A 23,960-nucleotide genomic window follows, 5' to 3' on the forward strand; every position below is an offset into this window, starting at 1 on the left:
CGACTGCTGTGCCGGTGTCCTTATTAAAGCTAACGTCATCGTTTCCACAAAGGGGCTCGACCAGGCTGTTCAGGGGAACGAGACGTATGATATAAAAGACAACAAAAACACAGACGGACCAAAAACAATTCAACAGCATGCCTTGCGTATATTTATCAATTTTTCGTTTCCGTAAACAGCCTGCCGTGGGTACGAAATGTGACTTAGGCCTTACCCGGCCGGACAGCGGGGCCCGGCGGTGCTGATGCACGGCTCCTCTAGCCATTTCCCCCGGTGACATCGGAAGCCTTTGTCACCTATAGATGCCAGGCATATGAGATGAAGTATTGTCATACACTTTTTAACACAATGGCTTTAATGTTCAAACACAATACAATCTCTACAACTGGATGAAAAGCGGAAATTTACGTCCGGACGGGTCGATTGACATCCGTCACTCTTCTTCAGTGTCAACGGAAGAGTGATGGATGTTACTCAAAACGTCCGGAAAAAAAATCTCCGTTTTTATCCAGAGACTGAATAGTGATTACCCGAATGTGTCTAACCTTATAAACGTATAAAGGCTTTCATAGTCTGAAGCAGATTGGTACAAATATGTTTATAGGGCGATCCAAATACGCTGATCATGATATGTTAAGTTTCAAATATCAAACAATATATGATAAATGTATGATAGGATACTGTGGTGTGGTCTGTTTACTTGAAATTGTTACTCGTTCCACAAAGACGAATTAAATCATTATTGTTCGAAGCAGTTCAATCCGCTGATCACCTGATTTTCGAAGCCCAAGACCTAATCCAAGTCCAAGTGATATTCCTAAGACGGACACCTGAAACAATAAGGGTTATACTACAAAGAGAGCTAGTTTCTACATTTCACTCTACATGTACCGACAATGCTTCGGTCACAATCGGCTTTGCGCTGGTGCCCGTCAGTTGTGCAGCCCCGGCTGGGCACCGAAGCCACAGATTTGTTCCGGTGGACTGCCGGATACCGCAGGGGTACCCCTCGGTGTTTTCACGGGTAGGCCACGGCGCCTATTTTTCGCCATGTCCCGAGTTCTAAAAAAATGCAAGGCCAGACAGGGCACAAATATAGTTCGGTAGCCACAGGGCGTTCCAAGGGGTTACGCAACTGGGTTCACGCCCGAATGTGCAAAAAAAACTGCCCTCATTGTGACCGAAACATAAGCCAGACTCACATCTCGAAAAAAATATGCGCAATTAAGAGTTGCATTCTTACTTGTACCTGCAACATGTATCGAATATGGTATTTGTATATGCACTTACTGTAATTGATCTGATAACAAAGGTCAACAAACTCGAGCACGTGTTGATTTTGGGTTGGTCAGTCCAAGGACGTTCATATAACGTCCTTGGTCAGTCAAAAAAACGGCCACACTTACCACTATCAGCCCCGCAATAAGTCCCTTTCTAAAAGCCGTCTTTGTTGGTTTGTCTTTATCACTATGTGCTTGGGTTTCCACAAACTGTTCCTTCATGTTCTTTTTTGTCTGAAACAACAACAAAGGTCTATTACAGGTGTGCATTATTAACATGTATCAGGAAAGGCCACTGAGAATGGGGAGGTAGGAGTTTGCTTCTTTCTCAGAACTGCAGGGGTCTCATTTCGTTTGAGGATTTGAAGATAACAAGTCAAGAAGGGTTGACATCTTGTTTTGGTATCTATGACTTTCAGACATATGGCATGTGAAACTGAGAAAGAAATGGACATTGATAGCTATAAATCACGCAGATGTTTATCTAATTTTTATAAGGAGATCTCATAAGGAAATACGTACTATGATTCCATACTGGTGAATGGTGGGAGTTTCACATACCATTTAGTTTTCCGTGTCTCCAGTCCCCGCACGTACGCTCTTGTTCAACAATTCCTCTATAGACCCACTGAGATGATCTGAGATTACTGCTATTTGCCTTAAGTATGCGTTAGAAAGGTGGCAATGCCAAACAAATTCAAAGCACAGTAAGTTCAAACATGTGTCCGAATTTTCTTTGTCAGGGATGCCAAGCCCGGCAGCCTTATGATGATTTATCTTATTTACGAATGGCGTGGGGTCAACATCTGAATGAATGGCCGGCTCTGATTCAATTGGTTTCTTCAATTAAACGTTTACCCAACGGTGTTGTGCTTCAATTCAAACATATGGGGATGCAAATGTGTCCAAACTGACCTCTGTAAAACAGTAGCCCTTTGAACAATTATTCATCTAGCGTAACCGTGTCTTAGCTTATCGGTGCTCTTTCAGCGTAAAGAGTCCTTTCCGATGTTTCTCGGTTTTACAAGGATGAACAAATGATCCCTAGTACAAATGTATATAGATTTAGATGGTACGTTTGGTCGTTTTAACTCCAAGAAGCAAAACCAAATGGACTCGGCATGCAGAAACTCCGCCAAACCTGACACTCCCCTTCAATACAAACCACTAGTATATGTACATTCCATACTTCTCACTTACGAATCATACTTTCGATTCATAACAATACAATGACCTGTAACGGAATATAAGTGTCTAGAATATCTACTACCAGAAAGTAGTAGTACCAGAAAGTGACTCTGAAATATAATCGCAATCTACTATCAAACAACAAAATTTGGTGACTGACAAGTCAGTTCGAAAAGGCTCGAAAAAAAAACGCCTTTAATAGAATGAGATTGCCTTCTTATTGGACGTAGCTTACATCAGAGTTGAACATTTTTCTCCAACTTGATTATAAACGTGATTGGCCTCCGCTTATTTGATTATTTAAATCAGGCTATGATTGTCCGAAATTGTTAGGGCGAAGATCCATAGAGTTTTTCTAAGATCAACCAAAGCATCGAAATAGGTTGAAGTCAACGATCATGAAATGCAGAGAGGCGGGAAAGATGTAACGTTACATGTACTTTGACCCCTGTTCTGATACTCTAGCCAAATGCTAAGTGAGTCGACTAGTCCTCTGAGCTGAGAAACAGTACTTCCGGTGAAAAGACCCACAGTGTAATGAATTCAACCACGTCATAAAGATAACCGTATTCTCACCTCTGGCACAGGGTAGGTAAACACAGAGTTGGCGACTCTTCTGCAATAGTCAGACTGGTCAGGTATGGTGGCACGAGAAAATGTGAACTCGGCCAAGAATGTTGCAAATAAGGAAACAACGGTTAGTGTACATTGGGGGCGTTTCATTTACGCGCTATTGGTATGCTGGGAAGTTTAAACAAAGCCATGATTAATTAGAAGAAAAAAATGGGTCCAAATAGTCTTAACAGATTTCCCTTCCGATTTCTCACTCGTCATGATTCCTGTCTTCATTTCACACAGGAAGATATGGCGCACATGAAGGCCCGACCATTAGTGGTTTATCCCTGAGTGAGTGCAGCTGGTGTAGGCCTGATGTTGAGAAGCTTAGTACGTGATACCCTCGTGTTTTCTGGTCAAGAGCGGTATGGTCATCGCTCATGGGGCAGGTAAATGATTGCTAGAACTTTCCGATACAATGGTCGGCAAACGGGGGGAGTTGGTTTGGGACTGCTATTAAAACCAGCTCTTTCCATTAATTTAAAGAAAGCATCTCAAACAAAGCAACTGGTTTGTTATTCTCAATCAATCACCTGCATGCCCAGGGGAGACTGAATAAAATCATCTAACTTAGTTTTGAACTCAGTGATTGACACCATACACGCTATGAATGTTTTATTTTCAACTCTGACTTAATGGTCTTCAATACTTGAACTATCAGAGTTACATTTCTAGCTCTTTGGCGCCAACTGTTGTTTAAAAAAATACTTATTGGTAAACCAAGGAGCTCCTTGGGTAAACTAGTACATGTATTAAACTGAACGTCAAAGGAAACTCAGTACAGTAGGCATGTTTACCCAAGGCTAATGCATGTCAAGAGCACTTGAAAGCAGGTTGTGTAACTATGTAAGCAACAAAACTATGTTAGGACAAATACAGAACCACCTCCTGATAGATTTACTTTTGACTACCTCAACAAGGTATGTAGACATATGTTATGTATCTACTAGTACTGTTAGCATGGTAAGTAAACAACAATAGTAATGTGGTGGTAGGGTTTCAGTAAAAGGCAAAACAACTTTTACTTTGATAAAGTACATGCATGATGCTGCATCCATACTGCATGGTGAAATTTTAACTTTTACAAACAAAAACTATCATCAATTATTTCTTTTCCACTTAAACTTCTTGGGCAGATCCTTGAGGGGATTATCCACCGACTCATCCCTCATGTTTGCAACCCCCGTGTCTTGTAAAGTTGGGGCTGAGAAAATCTTAGGGTCCTTCCAGTAGATGGGGTCTTTGTGCATCACAGGGAGGAAACCTGGAAAAAAACAAAAGATACAGTACAAGTTACAAGACATTCCCTTCATTTGTGTTACTGGTTTGTATCACTGGTTGGGGTTTAAAAAAATACTGGTGTGAACAATTACGAGGAAAGATGGTAATTTAGATAGGATTTAGATAAGATGATCCTCACCAAGGTGCTGAGCATTCTTGATTTGCTTCTCCACCTCCTCCTGTTTCTTGTCACACAGACCTGTGATGTGTTGACCATAGATACGTCCTGTATATGGCGAAAGGAACTGGGACAGAAGCTGGGGGTTCTGTAGAGGTGAAGAAAGGGCACAACATGTTAAATCTCTTTTCCTGTTCTAAATTTTACAAGTTCTAATCTTGCACTTTTGTACCTTGTGTTGAGAACATATTTTCTACCAGTACCTAAAACATAAAGAAAAGTTTGTATGCACATTGTAATTCCATAGCCTGAGTGTCATCCTAGTTTACTGGGCCTTCTTTACTGAGTATGGGAGCCCTAGTAATCAAACTAGGATGACACTCAGGCTAGTAATTCCAAAGATGATGATTTAAAACAACAAGAAAACTAACCTTGTATGAAAGTTCAACATTACATAGGATACATCTCTTGACCTCTTCTTTGTAAGGATCCTCCATCCTTCTTTGAGGCTGGAAGAAAAAAACAGTTTGACAAATTTCTGCACACCCACTAGTGCTTTGTCAACTGCACAGAGATGTACATATAGTATGTAATGCTTACATAAGGTTGACAACTAATTCCACAACATACATATTGTGGAGTCCATTATCAGAAGTCACATTTACACCATCTGATGTTCTTGGTTCTTTCATACAACGATTAGCCAAAAATTGTACTTTCTACATTGTTTTGTTGGTACTGTATTTCTCTTGTTCAGTGCCTAATGTTATTTTTCAACAAGCAAAACAATCTGCAAAGCAGCATGCTTCTTTTGCTCTTTTGAATCATGACGACTGATGTTGGCTACATGTACTAGTAATCTGGCTGGAAAAATATTTCATGTACATGTAGTATGTAATATTGATATTACAGTTTTGCTCATGTTAACCAACATTTCTTATATAATTAGTGGAACTTTAAGATTTATTTTCTATTTCCATTTTGTAGTTAACTACGAGTATACAAAAGCCATACTTATTGTTGGGTCAATAATGCCTCTTTGATATCCGTTTTTTTTGGTAAACTTTTAGAGCTTTACACTAAAACTCTGTACCATATCTGTGTCTTCTGCTTCAACATTGGTGTTATCAGCTGAAGTCTGATGCGGAGTGTCTGTACTGAACTGGTGATGAGGAAACTGGAGACATCCTGGCAGAAATGGGAAGACACATAAATAGAAAAAAAATTTATTTTGACAAGAAAGGTACATGTACAACAAAGTCTTCGCCAGACGACCTTGGAACTATCTAGACAGCATAGGAAAGTTTTACAGTCAAGTTTTCTGCACAGGAACTGAATTAGCCTCCTTTGAAGACTTTCGTTACTGCAGTGTACCTTTTTTTGGGAGTGCTGACTCACGATTTTTAAAATGTGCTAATGTTCTAACGTTATATGCCGGGGAAGAGTGTTGGCAGCAGCAGGAGTTTTGCAACCCTGAAAGCCTGCTAGATTTCAGCAATTTAGACCCCATTCACACTCCAAAAAAGCAAGCAGATAAAACTTTTTTTTTTCATTTTTGGGCCCAATACACCTTTCTCACGCGGCGGCCATGATAGATCTAAAACGAGTTCAATGTGGCAAACAAAAGGCTGTCCATCATAATTAGCAGTTCAACCAATGATAGCCTGCCAATTAGGAAATCGACCAATAAGTGAATGGCTGCAAATCCGTCAAAAATTTGCATTATTATGGTTTTATTTTGCATCTCTTAAGGGACTATGGGGTCAGTCTGCACTACTCTAAATTGCTACATCTTTCGGTGCATAACACTTCTTGTAATATTTATTATTCTATCTTATATCATGAAAATTTGTGTGGTTTGGAGGAAAACTAATTGGGACCTGATTTTAGAAATAAGTTTTGTCTGTTTGCCTCATTGACCTCGTCTTCTATCTATCATGGCCGCCGCGTGAGAAAGGTGTATGAGCTGAAATTTGGCATGGAGGTAGCGATAGAAAATGCCCCCATGCAATTTTTCACTTTTTTCATAGAGGCCTTCAGAATTATTCTAGTGTAACAGTGGTGTTTAAGTATTGCCTATCGTCCTTGCCCAAGCGCACTAGTGCTTTTGTGGCAACAGCGATAGCGGTCGTGATTTGTGATCCGGCTGCCCGGGTTCGGCGGGGGTTCGAATCCCGGGAGTCGGGATGTTGTTTCTTTCTGTTCTACTCGCCCCTCTGGTTGTTTCATTGGTTCCCATGCCGACCCTGTAAGTAACAGGCTAGCGGATGTGCCACACAGGGATGTCAAACTCGGAGATTCGAGGACGAATCTTGAAGAAAAGGGGGAGTAGTGTAACAGTGGTATTTAAGTACTGCCTATCATCCTTGCCCAAGCGCACTAGTGCTTTTGTGGCGACAGCGATAGCGGTCGTGATTTGTGATCCGGCTGCCCGGGTTCGGCACGGGTTCGAATCCCGGGAGTCGGGATGTTGTTTCTTTCTGTTCTACTCGCCCCTCTGGTTGTTTCACTATTTTAGGAATTATTCTTTTTTATTATTTTATTTTTTGCCCTGGTATTACATTGCACATTGGACCCCATCAACCCCTTTTGCATACATCACTTCAAAAATGAGTTCTTTTGAGATTTTTGGCCATTTTTGATGACAAATGTATACTTTTGGCTGTTTGCTCCTATGCCCTTGTAAATTATGTTGTATTAAAACCATCTGACCTAGTCGACCTGAAATGACTGGTATGCTTGTGTGGAGGCCCATAGTACTTCATTAGCACTTTGGGCATACATTACTTTAAAAATGTTGAATTTTGGGATTTTTTTAGACTGAAAATTTATAGTTTTGGCTCCTGTGCCTTTGTGTTAAAACCAAATGACCTGAAATTAGGCATGAATGTGAGTACGCATAGATAATTTCACACTTATGGTGTGAATTTTTGCGTGTCTTACTTTCCCCATTTAAGCACTAAATATCGCATACTACGACTGGATACCAACTTTTCTCTTTATTCATATGTTTATCTTCCACGCTTGCATATCATTGCACCCCTACCTTGTCCTTGAATCGTAGAAATCGCGGTGAAACTTTTCCTACCGCTGAGCGCGGCTCGTCTCAGCACGACGGCAGCCATGTTGATGACCTCCAGGTCACGGAAGGTGAAAGGTTAGTGCATGTTTTCAAAATGGCTCCGGCCTGAAACGGTTTTGTGGTGAGTTCCTTCGATATATCGCCGTTTTCCTTAGATTTGCCACACAAACTGTTAATAACGCTATCGTAACGTTAAGTGGTACACCACGATACGTGAGTTGAATTTTGCTGAATGAGGTGAACGTGGTAATCTTTTAGTAGAGGCAAGAAGATTTTAGGTTCCACTTCCAGCCGGTCACAAAATAATTATGGTAACAGGTGTCATCTTTTTCAACTAAACTATATGTCTAACATTCACCATTTGTTTGTTTTATTGCACCAAATGCAGCTACAATCTGTGAAGATGACCGAGGTGGAGAAAACAGTGGCTGCGGTAAGAAAGACGACCCTTTACAGTTTAACTGCCCATATTTTCAACTTCCCAATCTTTCATTGTTGCTAGGCAATCAACATTACCAGGGGTGCCTAAGCATTTGCACGAACACTATGAAATTCGTACGAATATTATGTGATACACACGAATTACTATGCGAAAACGCACGAATATTATGAAATTCGCACGAATCACTATGTGATTCACACGAACCTTATGAGATTTGCACGATCCTTATGCAAAAACGGCGGCCGGGAGGAGGCATGATTTTGAGCGTTTCTACCCGTGATATTTATATTTCAAGGCATGGAATGGACATTTACCATTGCAAAGATGTATTTGCTAGCCTGTGAGCTACTGTTTTGCTTCATTTCGGTGTGTTAACATCGTATTTTCCTTCGCCGCCGATCGAAGCTGCCATCTTGAAAATCCTGCCGGCCCGCTCCGTCTGTCACGTGACCCCGGCAGTGGTTGCGCAATTTGGTATAAGGATCGTGCAAATCTCATAAGGTTCGTGTGAATCACATAGTGATTCGTGCGAATTTCATAATATTCATGCGTTTTTGCATATATAGTGATTCGTGCGAATTTCATAATATTCATGCGTTTTTGCATAGTGATTCGTGTGAATTTCATAATATTCGTGCGTTTTCGCATAGTGATTCGTGTGTATCACATAATATTCGTACGAATTTCATAGGGTTCGTGCAAATGCTTAGGCACCCCTGATTACACACTGCAATTTGCAACACAGTGTTGTAGCATTGCAGGCTTTCTTGATAAAGTTGTTAACCAGTACTGGTGTGCCTGAATACTATGAAAACATACAGGCATATTTAACACTACTACTATTTCTACACGTTTATATTTATATAGAATTCCCCAGCACCCGGTGCACTGACTGGCTCTGCTGCAATTCACCCTGGGAAATCACCTGTGAGTCTCTATTTAACCTGTGCACAATATTGTATTTTCTCTCAAGTTGGTTCATCACTTTTAATAAAAGTTTTCAGTTATCTCTTAAATGCATACTTATACATATATACTTCATATGCTTTGCAGACATATGATTTGGTTACTATAGTGTACTAATATGTGAATATGTGCTGGTGAGTAAATCTAACATTTCTGTCTGGTGTGATGTATTAGCCTCCATAGTTCAATGGGCATTGGAGATTATTTTCTGCATGTTAAGATTTTGTTATTGTTTTTTCTTTGCCATTTTATTCTGACGATTTCATCTGAATAAGGACGAATTTTCAGATTGATAATAATCTTTATTGACACACCAAAAGTACAGCGACATTCGCAAGGATTTCTTTTACAAAAAGTGATTTCATTTTCTTCAGTTGATGGTTCTGCAGGCTAATGGTCTCTTGAGTGACTTCAACAAACCAGTCCAAGAGAAAGGTGAGGAAATTTCCCTCTTATGCTGGGGTCACATTTCCAAACTGCGGCTTGGCTGGGCTGTTTGCAGGAAAGAAAAACAACACTGTAGTGTATATTAAGAAACATGCACAAATCATGCTCATGATCATAATCATTAATTTTACATTAATGTTTTTGTGTTTTGTTGCCTTTTACATTATACTTTTGTTTCCCACAAATTGTGCAGTCGGGTGCTGGTTTGTAAATGTGGCAATAGCTTCTTAACACAATAACGTAAACTAAAAACAAGAATGTTGTATAACTAGATGAAATCACATTCTTGTCTAGCAAAATTGTTATTTCTCACAGTTACATGATAACGATTATGCTTCTTTGATATAGTAGTTTTACACAGTGAAGTTGTTTCTGCAGAGGTGAGTGAAGATGTTCTGCGGGCCCAGGAGGAGTGGGATGCTGTGGAGACAGTTCAGCCAGGTGGGAATCCACTTATCCAAGATTAGGGTGATATGCCACTTCTCAGACATATGTTAAAATGTAGCTTACTTTGCTTGGACTGTGATGCTCCCTTGAAAGACTGTCAAAGGGTCAATCCATGACAAGCGTTTAATTTCATTGTTATAATTTTTGACTATTATTTGTCCAAGAGACACAAAAACATTATTTTTAAAGCTTATTCTGGCAGGAAGACTGTGTGTTATTTTCATTTTTCAAAACTTCTGCTTGCTTAGACTCTGTTCAGGATATAACCATGTTTTAAACAGAATTTCCCCTATTATCAGCCTTTGGTATGACATCTAATTAATAACCACTAACATACTTCTATCTTCCTTCTGACCTGCTGCATGATGTGTGCTACAGAAAACCAGAGTGAAGGTATCACAAGCCCTTGGTTGAGTAGTGTAGTGTGCAGTGGTGTGGTGTGTCACACAATTCAGCAAAATATGCCTTGTTATAACATGCTGTGCATACATTTACATAGTCCTGGAAGACACAGCCAGCTAGTACTGTAGTCAGATTTCTTAGATGTAGGCTGCAGCTGACTTCATGCATTTCACAGCTGTGTGTGTTACCACCCTGCATGTTCACTGTGTACTATTATATTATTAGTATACAAATGTACCATTTTTCTTCAGCTCATGGCACACTGTTTGAAACTTTGATATTAACACCTTGTAACACACCTGTAACTTTGTAAGAAATTTGCTTTGCTTTTGCTCTAGCATATAGGCAATTAGGCTTATAATATACTGCGGCTCTTACCTTGCTTCAAATCACTTGGTGGAGTGTTGTTTCATTTTTCATTTCTCATTGCCCATAGATGCCATAAACAATCCTGTTTTGTTGAAAAACAGACTTATGTGGCAAGTTGGCATGCAAAGAAATGAGAACACAATAGCATCCTACCATCTGCCTTGGTGACAGGACCTTAGCAGGGGTGTTTTATTAAAGTCACCGGTGATCTAAGATGGCAAAATACAGATCCGTTCACAAGCAGGCAACAAATTTGGGAAACCACTGTTCTTTCAGTTTACGGTTCGGAATTTGTTTTGACCGCCTGTCCTAATAGTCCCTAAGAATAAGACACAGAAAATGTGAACTAAGCCTGTCAGTCAGTGAAAGGACACCTCTTTCCATCGGAAACATTGAATTGTCTGAAAAGCCAATGATTCGACTAGAGAAGCACTAGCTCCTTTCTGAGAAAGAGTCAGACTGGCCCAATGGTAAAAAAAACCTCCAAACCAGCCGCGGGACCTTCAATGTTTGGCCCTGTAATTCTTCCTGTAGTTGCAATGATCACTGCACAACACAATACAAAACAGCAAATTTAAAACCAACCTTACTGCATATATGCTGAAATGCTTTGCTTACATTCCCCAGGAACAGGCAGCTTACAAAATCAGTCCAGTCTGATATCTTTTAATGAAGCCCTGGCATTTTTCCAGACCAAGGACCTCAGTGAATACATGGTAAGGAGAAGTGCGACAGAGTGTTAAATGTGTATTTTAGTGGGTTTTCAATTTCATACCTTTTATAGTGTTTGGATGTCTTTTAATACATGTATGTGTATATGTACATTGACATGTATAGAGGACTACTAGTATCTGTGTAGATTCCATTGAAGCACATTAAGTGTTTCCCTGTCCACATAGATGAAGATCAAGCCCACAGTACAGAGATCAGGGTTTACTGCCCTGTGCCACTGGTTGTTTGGTCCACCCAGATTACAGCACAGTCTACACGAGGAGAGGAACCTAGTTTTTGCAATGGGACTTTGTGAGTAAAAACAATTCTGCCAAAATCACACATATAAGACAGCACTGCAGTTTTTGTATATTATTATTAACCTGTCAGTACCAGTAGATATATAAACCTGTCAGTACCACTATGTATACCCAGCTTTCCAGGGTACTAAGGAATGGCCAGATTGTCACCTGATTGGAAGGGCTTAGATTGTGTACTGAATTGAACCACATTAGGATTTCATATGGGACAGAGCTGTAGTTTCTATGTACTCAGTGAGTATGAAAATTTTTTCCATTACAGTAGAAGCCAGTTAATTGCACACCTGATAATCGCACACTTCTGCTAATTGCACAAAATCCCATGGTGGTGCCGTTCAGTTTAATAACTTCGCTTTGTTGCACCATTCGGATAATTGCACGAAATATACTGGCAAATAGAGTGTGCAATTAAGCGGCTTCCACTGCATCTTAATTTTCTTCATTGGCTTTCTTGTGTAGAGGCACATGAGAGTGCCTCAACACTGATGTTATGGAAATGATTCTATGCTCTATATGTATATAGCGTTACAATTTTGCATTCCTTTCCTGTGCAGACCCCTTTGATAACACAGAGGAGACCCACATGCGTGTGCTACAGACGGTTTACAAGAGGCTAACTGGGACCAAGTTAGACTGCCCCAGATATGGTGGACACTGGGAGCAAATTGGATTCCAAGGTGATAAATATGCTATTACTCAGAATTACAGATCTATTTTATTCATCATATGTAGTGATATTCTTAGATCAACATGAAAATACTGTACCCTGTTTTAGGATCTGACCCGGCCACAGACCTTCGAGGTACGGGCTTCCTGGGCCTGATGCAGGTCCTGTACTTTGTCATGGAACCCAGAACCTTGTCTCTGGCAAGGGATATCTACAAGCTGTCCCTCCATGAGACTCAGGTAAGATTCTGCAGAGTTTGCTACATGAGGGCACCAGCAAAGGGTAGATTTGTACTAGTATAGTGGCATATAGGTTTGGCATTAGTTTATTACTCTGTCTTTTGTTACTATAGAACATTCTTCATATTCATGTAGATCTAACATTGCCTTTTATGTCCAGTTGTTAATGAAATGCTAGTTGTTCATATATATTGTAAGCACATGTAGCCGAGTCTATGCTCACTGAACATCTTTGTTCTTCCCAGAACTTCCCCTTCTGTGTGATGTCCATCAACATCACCAGAATTGCTCTGCAGGCACTGAGGGAGGGCAACTTATCCAAGTAAGGAAAACAGAAAAGTAATATTCCTAAACCAACTGGCTTAACTCTGCATCTGCTTTATAGAACCAACTTGTAGGCTGAAATGAAACTTCCTTTTGCAGATAATGGCTCTAGATTGTTGGTATTGTTCTGTCCCACAGGGAGTGTAACAGAAGACAGCAGATCATTGCAGTCATAAATGACTTCTATGTAGCAACCTTCTTCCACCTCTACCAGATCTGGAAGTCACAGCACAAGACAATAGCTGACTCTGGATATGTCATTCAAGGTGACTTTTTAAGTTCCTTTTGATAGGGTCAATTAGAGGTATCCCATAGGGTCAGCGTGAATGGAAATCAGCACCAGGGACATGGGCTGTAGAGTCGGTGGGAATCAGCACCAAGGACAGGGGTTGTAGGGTTAGTGTGAATTTGAATGAACATGAGTGGGGAGATCAGCATGAGTGTTGACAAACATTATCATATAGCCAGGCGCAGCGGACCAATCAGAAGGGCCCGTTCCACGTTAGTTATGACGCCGTAACACATAGATTCCGGCCAGGCCGGTGAGTATCGCTCATCTGTCTTGGTCAGAATGAATTGACGCCGGCACTCGGTGGTTTTATTCGGTGCTTATAGCAAAGGACCAGGCATTATGACACCATATACACCTTGGGGCGGGTAATTAACCCCTAATTAAAGAAATTTCTTACACTATCAGTGTAAATGAATGTAGGTCAGTGCCAGGTTTGTATGTAGTGGACAGTTTGTCTGTAATGATGGTCAACTCAAAAGACATCCTTACTATCAGTGCCTTATAGATGTGACTATTATGAATGATGCCAACACAAGCTTGACTCAATTTTCCAGACGTAACAACATTTGTCAACAAAAACCCGCGTGCTGTGATCCGAGAGCTGGAACGATACCTGAGCGAGAAGCGAGCCAATGCCATTGGTCAGATGGATTCTCCACGGGGGGTTAGCGCAGGGAAAGACAGTTTTGTGGGTGTGTGTGATCTGGAACCAGAGGAAGAGGAGGTTGATCTGGTGTAGGTAGAGCTAGTTTTGTTGTCAACAGTGCTATTTTGTAGTTAAGATTTTTAGTCTGTTTTTGTATGTTATTGCATTTGTGAACTTCTCGTGATCTGTTTGTACTAAAAGAGTATTTGCTTATGGAGTTGACCAAAAAGAACCACTAAACCTCTCACTGGAGTTATCATGCTCCAAACCTGATTCCCATTGATAATTTCTCATGCATTTATAGAGGAGGGTCTGCATGCCTTTTTCCGTTAAGCGTTACGAGCCATTTTAATTCACCGTTAATCGTTACCGACCCTCTCTAATTTAACGTTAATCGTTATCGGTATATTCTTCATGAAGCGTTATTGGTCGTTTTAATTCAACGTTAACCGTTATTTGTTATCCCAAATTCACCGTTAAGCGTTACCAAGAAATTCTTCGTAACCCGTTATACACACGAAGTCAAATGCCAGATAGAACCCCGGAAAATGCAGGAAATGGCGTTTCAAATGGTCCAGATTTCAAAATTTTCTCCAAGCCTCCCGGCCTTTAGCTCTGGACAGGGTAAAATATGTTGCGGAAGTGTCGCCCTCAAAAACTTTATCACTCATACAGATTTCATGCAGTGTAAACTTAGCTTAGTTTTGGGCAAAAAGTACTCCTAGAATGCAGAAAATGAAGTTTCTCCGGACCTCCCTTGCGACGGCTGGCAACTTTGGTGCTCACGATGACATGGTGAAAATATGTTTGGGGCGTGGGTAGACACAAAAAACTTTTCTCTCTAATAAAATGTCATTTAATTTAGCTTCGTCTTACAGCAAAATGTGTCCTTCAAAATGCAGTAAATGGCATTTCAGACGGTCCAGATTGTAATTTTCCCGGACTTATATTGCAACGTCTCGTGCCTTCTGAGCTCGAAATGGTAAAATATGTCGGGGGCTCTGGGCCCGGGGGTGGAGGCGAAAGCTATAATCATTGTGTAATTTGATGAAAATGTCAAAATCAACCTAGCTTAGGCAAAATTTGCCGAAAATGCAGGAAACAGCATTTAAGAGGGTCTTGATTTTAAAATCATCCCGGGGGAGCATACCCCCGGACCCCCCTGGGATGCGGCGCGCCTTCGGCGCTCCATGTGCTGAAACAATAGTTCAATCCCCCCATAAGAAATTTGCTGCCGCCGTCTCTGTGGCGGGCCGGGAACTCTGCCTCCGTCAATTTACAGATGTCATGGACAATGTCCCTGTCATTCCTCCGGGTTCTGGTAACCTTTTGCTTTGTCATTAGTCGGATATTTTCCCCCATTGATATAACTAAGCTAGCGTTGTATGAATAGGAATGCACGTCAGTGTTACTTTCAACGGTGTTATGTTTTGTAACTCCTTCTGAATTTACCGTTAAGCGTTACTGGGCCTCCTGAATTTACTGTTAACCATTACCGGGCCTCCTGAAGTCACCGTTAAGCGTTACCAAACCCCCCCATGCAGACCCTCATAGAGTAGCTGTAAAGAAAAGTTAGGAAATAGTCTTTATTTTTTTTCTCACATCATTCCTTACCTCACATATTTTTTTAAACAAATGAACATAAAAAGGAAAGGCCCCAAGTCATTCTCAGTTTGGAGGTCCTTGCATGCCTACACAGCATGCAATGGTGCACACCCCAGTTCTTCTCAAATTTGTTACATCAGCTTTGTTAACTACTTCATCAGTCAGTAACGTCTAGCTCTTTGAATACAGGAATAATGTCATGTTTTATCACTACACTTCTTACGACAAGGTTTAAAGATCTTTGCATCTTCCCACCTTGTTTTATTTTTTGGAGTAGATGCACATTAGATTTGGAGTCTACAGAGGATGCCATCCATAAGATTTACTGTAGTGGCAGAATGTCAATTTAATGTGGCTAACATCAAGGGTAAAAAGTAATATCTAAGGATTTATCCAAAGTCTTGTACAAAGTGTGAATGTCACAGACAATCAGGTTTCATGAAGATTTTTAATGTAAGATGAGGATGCTGTGCTTCTTTCAAAAGAAGATCAAACATCTGCAGAATCTGCAATTAAAAAGTTGAGACTTAGAGACAATAGATAATGTATTACAGTTGCAGCCTGTGGAGGTACCTGTTACTAAATAACAGTCAGTGGAAATATTACTTTTCTAAATAGGTAAAAGATCATCAACTTGAAATGGACCAAATGTGAGTACAGTCTTGTTGTAGAATATGACCAAGTGCATATGTACATTTGATAATTGTTGAGCACATGAGACATCTAAACTACAATTGTAACTTGAAAAAGCAGTTTTTCCTGCATAATGTCTACTTGTTTTAGTCAGAGTTATGTGTATGAATTAAGGAACAGAAAACTAGATTTTGATGTGTGTCTGTTGATAGATGTATTTTTGTAAGCAGTGTTGTTTATTATTGCATAGATACTACCAATATATAGGTAGTTACAGATAGTTTACTATGATACAAATGTATTGAGGCTGCAATAATGTGTGTATGTACAATGTATGTGGTGTAACCAAGCATAAATCTGGTAATACTAACTACTATAACATGGCTCTAATTGTACAATCTCTTTGGAAAGGAGGAGTACAAGACATGATTTAAGATGTTCCCTTTGGAAAGGATTACAACAAATGATTAGAGCTGTTCAAATTGTTTAACAGGTCAAAATAAAAGTTTGAATGAGGTTCTATCCTTGGCACTTTGATCATAATACAGTTTCTTTTTGTAATCAATGAAACTTTAAGTAAACTTTGCTGATACAGAAGAAACCATCTCTTCCACAGTTACATGTAGCTTCATGAGATTTGTATATGGTAATATAATGAAAAGAATGAAAAACATATGTCATATCATGGATTAATGGTGGAAAATATGATGAACAAACTGCTTGCATTGTAGTTACTACAGTGTCTGTAGAAACCAGTAACTGTATTTTTGTCAACCAAATGTTTACATACAATGTCATCCACTCTCAATAAATCTAACTGTAGATGCCATTATGGTGTATTTCTGTGTCTTTTCCGTGTGTATTTATTATTTACTTATTTACATTACATCAGCTGTGGTATATATATATAACTGGAATGTTAATTTATCAACATTGTATCTGTTAGATGGTAGTATCGAAACATAGATTACCGACCATGAGCAGCAGTGTGGTATTTGATATTCATCAGAACTCAGTTTGAATTTTCGGGTACGTTTGCAAGATTGTGGATAGCATACTTGGCCATTGAAATCATTTGATATAAGCATGCACCTTTGAAAACTTCTAAACTGCACACCAATAAGTTTGATAGTACAAGACTACATTTTACACCATGTTGTTTATTCAGGAAAAAGCATACTCCTAGCCCTCTTGTACTCCTCCAGTAATACCTTGGCACTTGGCCGTTGCTTGGGGTCCCTATTTTTACACTGTTGGTGCACTTTGAACAAGTGTGATCTTACAACGTCACTGCCATTTACATTTCCCAGTAAAAAGTCGACAACAGTTGGTATTTTCCAAATGTCAGTTTTTTCATCATAGGGAGGCATTCTTGAGTCATCAAATGTCTCATTTTCAAAGGGCCAAAGCTGTTCAGGTGCGACAAAGTCTGTATCACTGTGTCTTGTTTTACACTTGACAAGAAGCTGTGCTTCCGAATTTACTTCTGGAATATCATCCAAATCACATAGGACAAGTTTAAAGTCCTCCGAGACGAGAAACTGGGTTAAAGTCTTTTGGAGGTAATTTGTATCACACATGACTCGTGTGCCGACTGGACTGTTGTGTAGGAAATGTATTGCTTCTAGGTAACTCATAGCCATGTTAAATCTTGTTCGAACATTGTTAAACTTGCTGTACTTCCTCATGTTTAGGATTTTCTCAATGAATCCTGCATGTCCAAATCTGTAATACTCTGTAAGGAGAGTTGTGTGGCATGATCCAACCAGCTGCACGACATGAGGACTTTGTTGCATTTTCCTCAGCATCTCTACATCATTTAGGAAATGCCGGATGACCGCCCTCTCAGTATTGGTCACGTTATTGTATCCCACGGCATGGCCTCTCCAGGTAGCCTTGTAAAACTAAGAAATGCAGAAAAGAAAATATTTTTTCCTGGATCGACATGACTTTGTACACTTACATGTATACCCAAGTGTACCGAAATCTTTCAGGATGGGATGGAGATTGAAATAAAAATTAAAAATAAAGTACACGTCACTCACTAGGGATAGTATTGGGTACCTCTCAGTACAAAAATTCAGTAGAAGTTTTGATATGGCTACACTCTATGGAGAATGACCAAGGCCTGCAACGCATGGGCTTACTAGAGCTCAATGACCTCATACTTTCGCCAAATGACGTTGCTATTGTTAGCCTTTTGGAGTGGTGACGTATTAGAAATGTTTCTCATGATGATGCAAAGAAGGTCCTGATTTGTATACATTGTGTCAGTTGTTCATCTTCTCCGCCCAAATAACAGCACTTTGAAAAGTAAGAAAGTCTTATCTGAACAAAAGATAATCTAATATTTCCTCACCTATTATGAAAATGTGGTCCTGATTTGAATAATTTACGTTTAAAGAAGTTCGCGAGTAATGTACCTCACTTTCAAATGCTGCTAACATGAAATTGAATGTATATGTAACTATTTTTCTATTGCGTATTTCAAATTAGGTCTTCATTTGCATAATCTTGGTAATATGCGTTATGTGTTTGAATGGTCCTATCATGGAACACATTAGATACATAAATTGTCATCATCAATAACGCAAATTTGATCCGGATAGATATAATTATAATCTACTAGTTCCCAAGTTATCGTACGCGTAGACACACAGGCACAGACGTGAAAACATTGGCAAAGGTAAGTACGGTCACACACATCGCACGACTAACCTAAGATGAGTTATTCCCTGGGCACAGAGCGCTGCTCAATGGGAAAGGCAACTTGAAAGCAAAGGCGGTTTAAAAATTATTATTAGCATCCATCGCAGGTTCTATGGGCCCGAGTATGGGGCCTTTTTGGCTCGTTCATGATACACTTTTGCTAGCCATTTCTTTTTGTACTGGGTCGCTGATTGTCGGCCATCGCTGATTACTGACCCCTCTACGGGGCCAATGGTCAAGCGACCCCCCAGTACAAAAAGAAATGGCCAGTAAAAGTGTATTATGAGCAAAAAAAGCCCAAAGAGAGACTGCTATGGAGGCTAGTTTAAAACCTCATTGCTAACAAGATAGTTCAACCCATTTTCATCACGCCCGTCGCGAATGGTTTTTCTTGCTCCTATATCACTATCAGGCTGTACAGCTGTGTCGTATTTTTCTACTGAAGGGGTGATTATAATATGCATGTAAGTTCAAAAAGATCAACCGTGCTCTGTTTGTTTCCGTTTTCTCTACTACTGCCAACGTTGTTGAAGACTATAGTAGTAACCAAATAATAATGAACGCGACCATATTAAAGCCTGATTGGAAGCTCAAATATTCTCCACGTGTCAGATCCGGCAACACGCGCAAGTGATGTATACAAACAATTGTTACGTATCTATGACGTGGGTGACCCGGTCACTATGTAGATAGCTGATTTTATTTGCGAATTATGTAAGATGATCGTGGGATATCGATTATCCTGCAATGTACTTGGTGTACTATCGTAGGTGTGTCGTACGATGATATGTGTGGCCGAGGGTTTTCTAGCTATGACACACTCACGCCCAAAGTTGGGTTTTACAGTGGCAATATGACAAGTAAATGAACAATAAGAAACACAATGGTGTCCTAGTTACCTTCTTCACCATGCCACCTTTGAGTCTGTGCCGAATGGTCACCTCGTTAGTTATTTCTTTGCACCCAAGCCATGGCATACAAGTCTCCATCGTGGGAAGCCTAAAACTACCCGGCGGGCATAGTCCCCTCTCTTCAAGCTTATCCATTCTCAACTCACCCTCCGCCACGTCCACAGCATTACGCTTGGGTTTGGACTCTTTGACTTTCCCTTGTTTTTTCCTACCAAAAATTCCATTGTCTTGAAAGCTGAGGCGCCCAGACTGCAGGTCAATATTAGAGTATAGCCAGGTCCACACAAGTAAGTAGACGAGCAGCAGAATAAGAAGAAAACTGAACCCATGGCCATGTCGCACACGTACATGAGACATCGCGATACGGCGTCTTTTCACCTGTAATATCAACATATCACTATACCTATATACAATAAGCAAACATCCAAGCTGACCCCAAAATACGGTTGACATGAAACTCGAGTGTAATGTTTGTATCCGGGAACCATGGTCTCTGTAAATAGCTTATGCAGGATGAACTGTTAGAAGAGGGATTCGTATGAATCAGGGAACGAACAAAGAGTCAGGTAATAATGATAAAAAGTGTGGCCATTGTCCTAGTTTTCTAGGACGAATACCTCCAGCCCCTAAGGGAGTTGGAAGACCCACTTTTTACCAGCGGCTGAAATTCCAGCAGCCCTGCCCAACACTGGCTCCCTGACTGTAATTCCAAACATTCCTACGGAGTAGCATTCCTGTGGAAACAGACCTGTAGAATTCCTAGAATTCTTGCAGACTGCACACAATACTATACCATATGGCTCACCTTTGAGGCGTTGCCAAAAACAAAGCATGCATTGCCATACATCCTCCAATGAGTCATTCTACATAATGGCTCAAAATTTTTTCTTAATCTGACTTTTGGCTTCTTCATTAGAGGAGTTGGTGATGCAGTGCGATGTGGCATATCATGGATCAATGCCATACAAGATGATGATGGAATGTGTGATTATGAAAGTGTTTGTACTGTAGTAGTGTCTACAGAAACTGGTATTTTGTCTCCCAAAGTTCTACACTAAATGTCATCTACTCCAAAAGAAATCCAACTGTAGATGCCCAGTACAGTGTACTCCATGATTGTGTATTAATCATTTACATTACATATGCTGTGGTCCGTGATGTTCATTCATCATATCTTGTAGAATGAAAATTGAAAACTTATATTTCCAACTATGAATAACGTTTTTACATAGCATTGTTAGAGCTGAATGTGAATAACATTGTCATTGTTAAAGTAACATAGTTGATTTTTGAAATATTTTGTATACACATGAAAACTGTCCTGAAGTTTGATAGTACAAGCAGGGCTTTAGCCAGCTCGAGATTTTTTTCCGTCAGCCAATTCCCATTGACGGAAAATTCTTGTCAAGAATCTTTTTTTTTCCGTCATCGCGTAAAAATTTCCGTCATTGACTGCAAAAATGTCTACCTCGTCCGATATAAATGTTGTCATTGGGAGAAAATATGACACCACGCTGACGTTTTGTAATAATGTGAACAGTAAAACATCGTTTCTTTGCGTTTTCCCCGCAAAATCACGGCGCTAAAATCAACTCGCGGGGTATGCAAATCTAACATTACATATTCTCAATACGCACTGTTGATTGGTTGATCGTAACATCTAGAGGGGCGTCTCCTCAGATCCCGCGCTCTGATTGGTAAAGCTATGGATACCGACCCACGATGCACCGCGCGCACCAGCGTTCAAATATTTTATTTGTTTGAACATGTTACATTTGTAAAGGCAGGAGAACGCTATATTTTTCTATTACACGACAATTTTCTAATTAGGAACACAATTACTCAAAGACTCTTTTGAGAAAACATGCATTCATATACTGATTTATGGTGCATTTGGGGGAATTTTGGCGTTCAATTAACCCGGAAGTGTGCCAACAACAACGTGGCGTGGGTATCTCATCTGTGTCGCTGCAAAATTAGCGTTTTCTCGTCAAAACAAAAACAAAATTCCCGCTGAAGAGAACCGTGCAACATTTTAGATCCTAAAGATTATGTTTTTGATCAAACTATTTGTGGATAGCATGATGTGCCGGTTCTTTTAGTTGCGACTGGCACCTTGCGTTGTCGCAAGCGGCGCGGCTGGGCGAGCGAAAATAATTTGTACGGCCGCCAGCCCCGGCACGCTAGCGTACAAGTTAGGTTTTGATGAGTGTCAAGATTCCAAACAACAAAGTTCGTAGAATGCACTGTTCTAGGAGTGAGACCTTGAAAAACGGGTTTTTAATGAGATTATCGTATGCGAAAGGGTGCCGACACACAATCGTCTACAATCATGACAATAGCAAAACAAACAGTGTGTGGCTTTCCGACAATGGGCTGTCCGGGCGTCCCCAAGCCGTAGCTTCCCTCTTTTCAACTTGGCCTCCTTGCTTCAATCAACGATTTTTTTCCGTCAAGGTTGACGGAATGGTTGAAATTTTTTTCCGTCACACGCAGCAAATTTCCGTCAATTGACGGAAAAACGGACGCTGGCTAAAGCCCTGAGTACAAGACTACATTTTCACACCATGCTGTTTATACACTAAAAAGCATACTCCTAGCCCTCTTGTACTCCTCCAGTAATACCTTGGCACTTGGCCGTTGCTTGGGGTCCCTATTTTTACACTGTTGGTGCACTTTGAACAAATGTAATCTAACAACATCACTGCCATTTACATTTCCCAGTAAATAGTCAACAACAGTTGGTATTTTCCAAATGTCAGTTTTTTCATCATAGGAAGGCATCCTTGAGTCATCAAATGTCTCATTTTCAAAGGGCCAAAGCTGTTCAGGTGCAACAAAATCTGACTTAATTTCCCTTGATCCACATTTAACAAAAAGCTGTGCTTCCGGATTTACTTCTGGTAAGGCATCCAAATCATTTAATACAAGTTTAAGATCCTCTGAGATGAGAAACTGTGATAAAGTCTTAAGGAGATCATTTGAATCGCACATGACTCGTGTGCCGACTGGACTGTTGTGTAGGAAATGTATTGCTTCTAGATAACTCATAGCCATGTCAAATCTTGCTCTAACATTGCTAAAGTTGCTGAACTCCTCACTGTCTAAAATGGTCTCAATATTTTCTGCAGATCCAAGTCTGTGATATTCTGTAAGGAGAGTTGTGTGGCACGATCCAACTAGCTGCACGACATGAGAAGTTTGTTGCATTTTCCTCAGCATCTGAACACCATGTAGAAAGTCCTGGAGGAAAGCCTGTTGAGTCAGGTTACTGTATACCACCGTGTGGCCTCTCCAGGTAGCCTTGTAAACCTACAACATGAAAAAGGCAATAGGTTGTAAGACCAAGTAACATGTCAGCTCTCATAGTGCATCTATCAAAAGATAACAACCTTTTAGAAGTGTACATGTAACATTTATACCCACTGGGTTGATTACAGGTCACAAATTTATATAAACATAGATACACATTATATTGTAGATACATGTTGCTGCCCCAACAAGATACCTGTACCATCTTGACAACAGTACCCTGAATTCAATCGCTGTCCCATTCAAGCAACAATCCTGACTATTAAACTTTGTTTTATTTGAAGAGTATCAAAGGGAAATAGAGAAATGGAAAATACTTGGAAAATTGGGGGGGGGGAGGGGTAAGGAAAAAAATATTGGACAGAGGGGAGGGTTGTCGAAAAACTTTTTTTACCTGACCCTCTTTGCACCCCCATCCCCAAAGTAAATAACGTACAGTCCCTAAGGCAAGGGTTCCGTTACCTGCTTCACGGCGCCCTGTCCGAGCATGTGGTGTACGATGACCTCATCAGTTATTTCTTTGCACCCAAGCCACGGCAAACAATTTTCCATCGTGGCGAGTTTAAAACTTTCCTTTGGGCACAACACCCTCTCCACAACATTGCTCACTCCAAACTCCCCATCCGCCACCCCATCCAAGTCCACAACATCCGGGTTGGACTCCGGGTTGGTTTCCCGTCCCAAAAATTCATCGTCTTCAAAGTCGAATAGTCCAGGCTGCAGGTCCGGGTCAGAGTCTAACCAGAACCACAGAAATAAGTAGAAAAGCAGCGGAATCAGAAGGAGACTGGCCACATCCCGAACACTTAGAGGAGGCATCGATACCGATCGGAGGCGTCTGCTACTGCTGCTGACCTCTGACCTGTAACAAGCTTGCCGTAAAAATAGCAGTGTATTTGTGTACATAAAAATAACATCAAAATAAATCTAACAATGAAATTTTGCTATCAACTA

General features: G+C 40.4%; 4 protein-coding genes across 10 annotated transcripts in view; 1 reads left to right on the forward strand and 3 right to left on the reverse strand.

The window, feature by feature from the left end:
• The window catches only part of LOC118413328 (venom phosphodiesterase-like), a 17,193-nt gene extending 13,859 nt beyond the window's left edge, over positions 1-3,334 (reverse strand). The window contains exons 1-4 of one of the 2 annotated variants that reach the window (XM_035816645.1): positions 3,045-3,334; positions 1,407-1,514; positions 773-830; positions 215-296 (exon numbers count right to left, since the gene is read on the reverse strand). In XM_035816645.1, the coding sequence (XP_035672538.1) occupies positions 215-296; positions 773-830; positions 1,407-1,514; positions 3,045-3,191 (395 nt within the window). In that variant the 5' untranslated portion in view covers positions 3,192-3,334. Of the gene's footprint in view, positions 1-214; positions 297-772; positions 831-1,406; positions 1,515-1,841; positions 2,347-3,044 lie in introns of those variants that run through there. The other variant, XM_035816646.1, reaches the window with a different exon arrangement.
• Positions 3,335-3,686: 352 nt separating this feature from the next.
• LOC118413331 lies at positions 3,687-7,676 on the reverse strand. 2 transcript variants are annotated; one of them, XM_035816655.1, is made up of 5 exons: positions 7,529-7,676; positions 5,576-5,670; positions 4,914-4,991; positions 4,504-4,630; positions 3,687-4,347 (listed from the first exon to the last, which is right to left on the reverse strand). In XM_035816655.1, exons 1-5 carry the CDS (start codon positions 7,605-7,607, stop codon positions 4,184-4,186), a joined length of 543 nt encoding a protein of 180 aa, XP_035672548.1. In that variant the 5' UTR covers positions 7,608-7,676; the 3' UTR covers positions 3,687-4,183. The 2 variants fall into 2 exon arrangements, with proteins under 2 accessions (XP_035672548.1, XP_035672547.1); XM_035816654.1 differs by having other exon boundaries at positions 5,576-5,679; positions 7,529-7,628.
• On the forward strand, positions 7,554-14,065 carry LOC118413329 (ELMO domain-containing protein 3-like). 5 transcript variants are annotated; one of them, XM_035816648.1, is made up of 13 exons: positions 7,554-7,639; positions 7,953-7,997; positions 8,874-8,933; positions 9,347-9,407; positions 9,798-9,860; positions 10,245-10,259; positions 11,265-11,353; positions 11,537-11,660; positions 12,223-12,345; positions 12,444-12,574; positions 12,820-12,896; positions 13,037-13,164; positions 13,745-14,065. In XM_035816648.1, exons 2-13 carry the CDS (start codon positions 7,968-7,970, stop codon positions 13,927-13,929), a joined length of 1,086 nt encoding a protein of 361 aa, XP_035672541.1. In that variant the 5' UTR covers positions 7,554-7,639; positions 7,953-7,967; the 3' UTR covers positions 13,930-14,065. The 5 variants fall into 5 exon arrangements, with proteins under 5 accessions (XP_035672541.1, XP_035672540.1, XP_035672542.1 ...); XM_035816647.1 differs by having other exon boundaries at positions 7,614-7,685; XM_035816649.1 differs by lacking the exon at positions 10,245-10,259 and having other exon boundaries at positions 7,614-7,685.
• Positions 14,066-20,749: 6,684 nt separating this feature from the next.
• LOC118413332 (protein O-mannose kinase-like) lies at positions 20,750-23,892 on the reverse strand. Its single transcript, XM_035816656.1, has 3 exons — positions 23,469-23,892; positions 22,246-23,006; positions 20,750-21,035 (listed from the first exon to the last, which is right to left on the reverse strand). Exons 1-2 carry the CDS (start codon positions 23,823-23,825, stop codon positions 22,269-22,271), a joined length of 1,095 nt encoding a protein of 364 aa, XP_035672549.1. The 5' UTR covers positions 23,826-23,892; the 3' UTR covers positions 20,750-21,035; positions 22,246-22,268.
• Between the last annotated feature and the right edge of the window lie 68 nt (positions 23,893-23,960).

This window comes from Branchiostoma floridae, chromosome 4 (genome assembly GCF_000003815.2).
Source record: "Branchiostoma floridae strain S238N-H82 chromosome 4, Bfl_VNyyK, whole genome shotgun sequence".
NCBI classification, from domain to species: Eukaryota; Metazoa; Chordata; class Leptocardii; order Amphioxiformes; family Branchiostomatidae; genus Branchiostoma; species Branchiostoma floridae.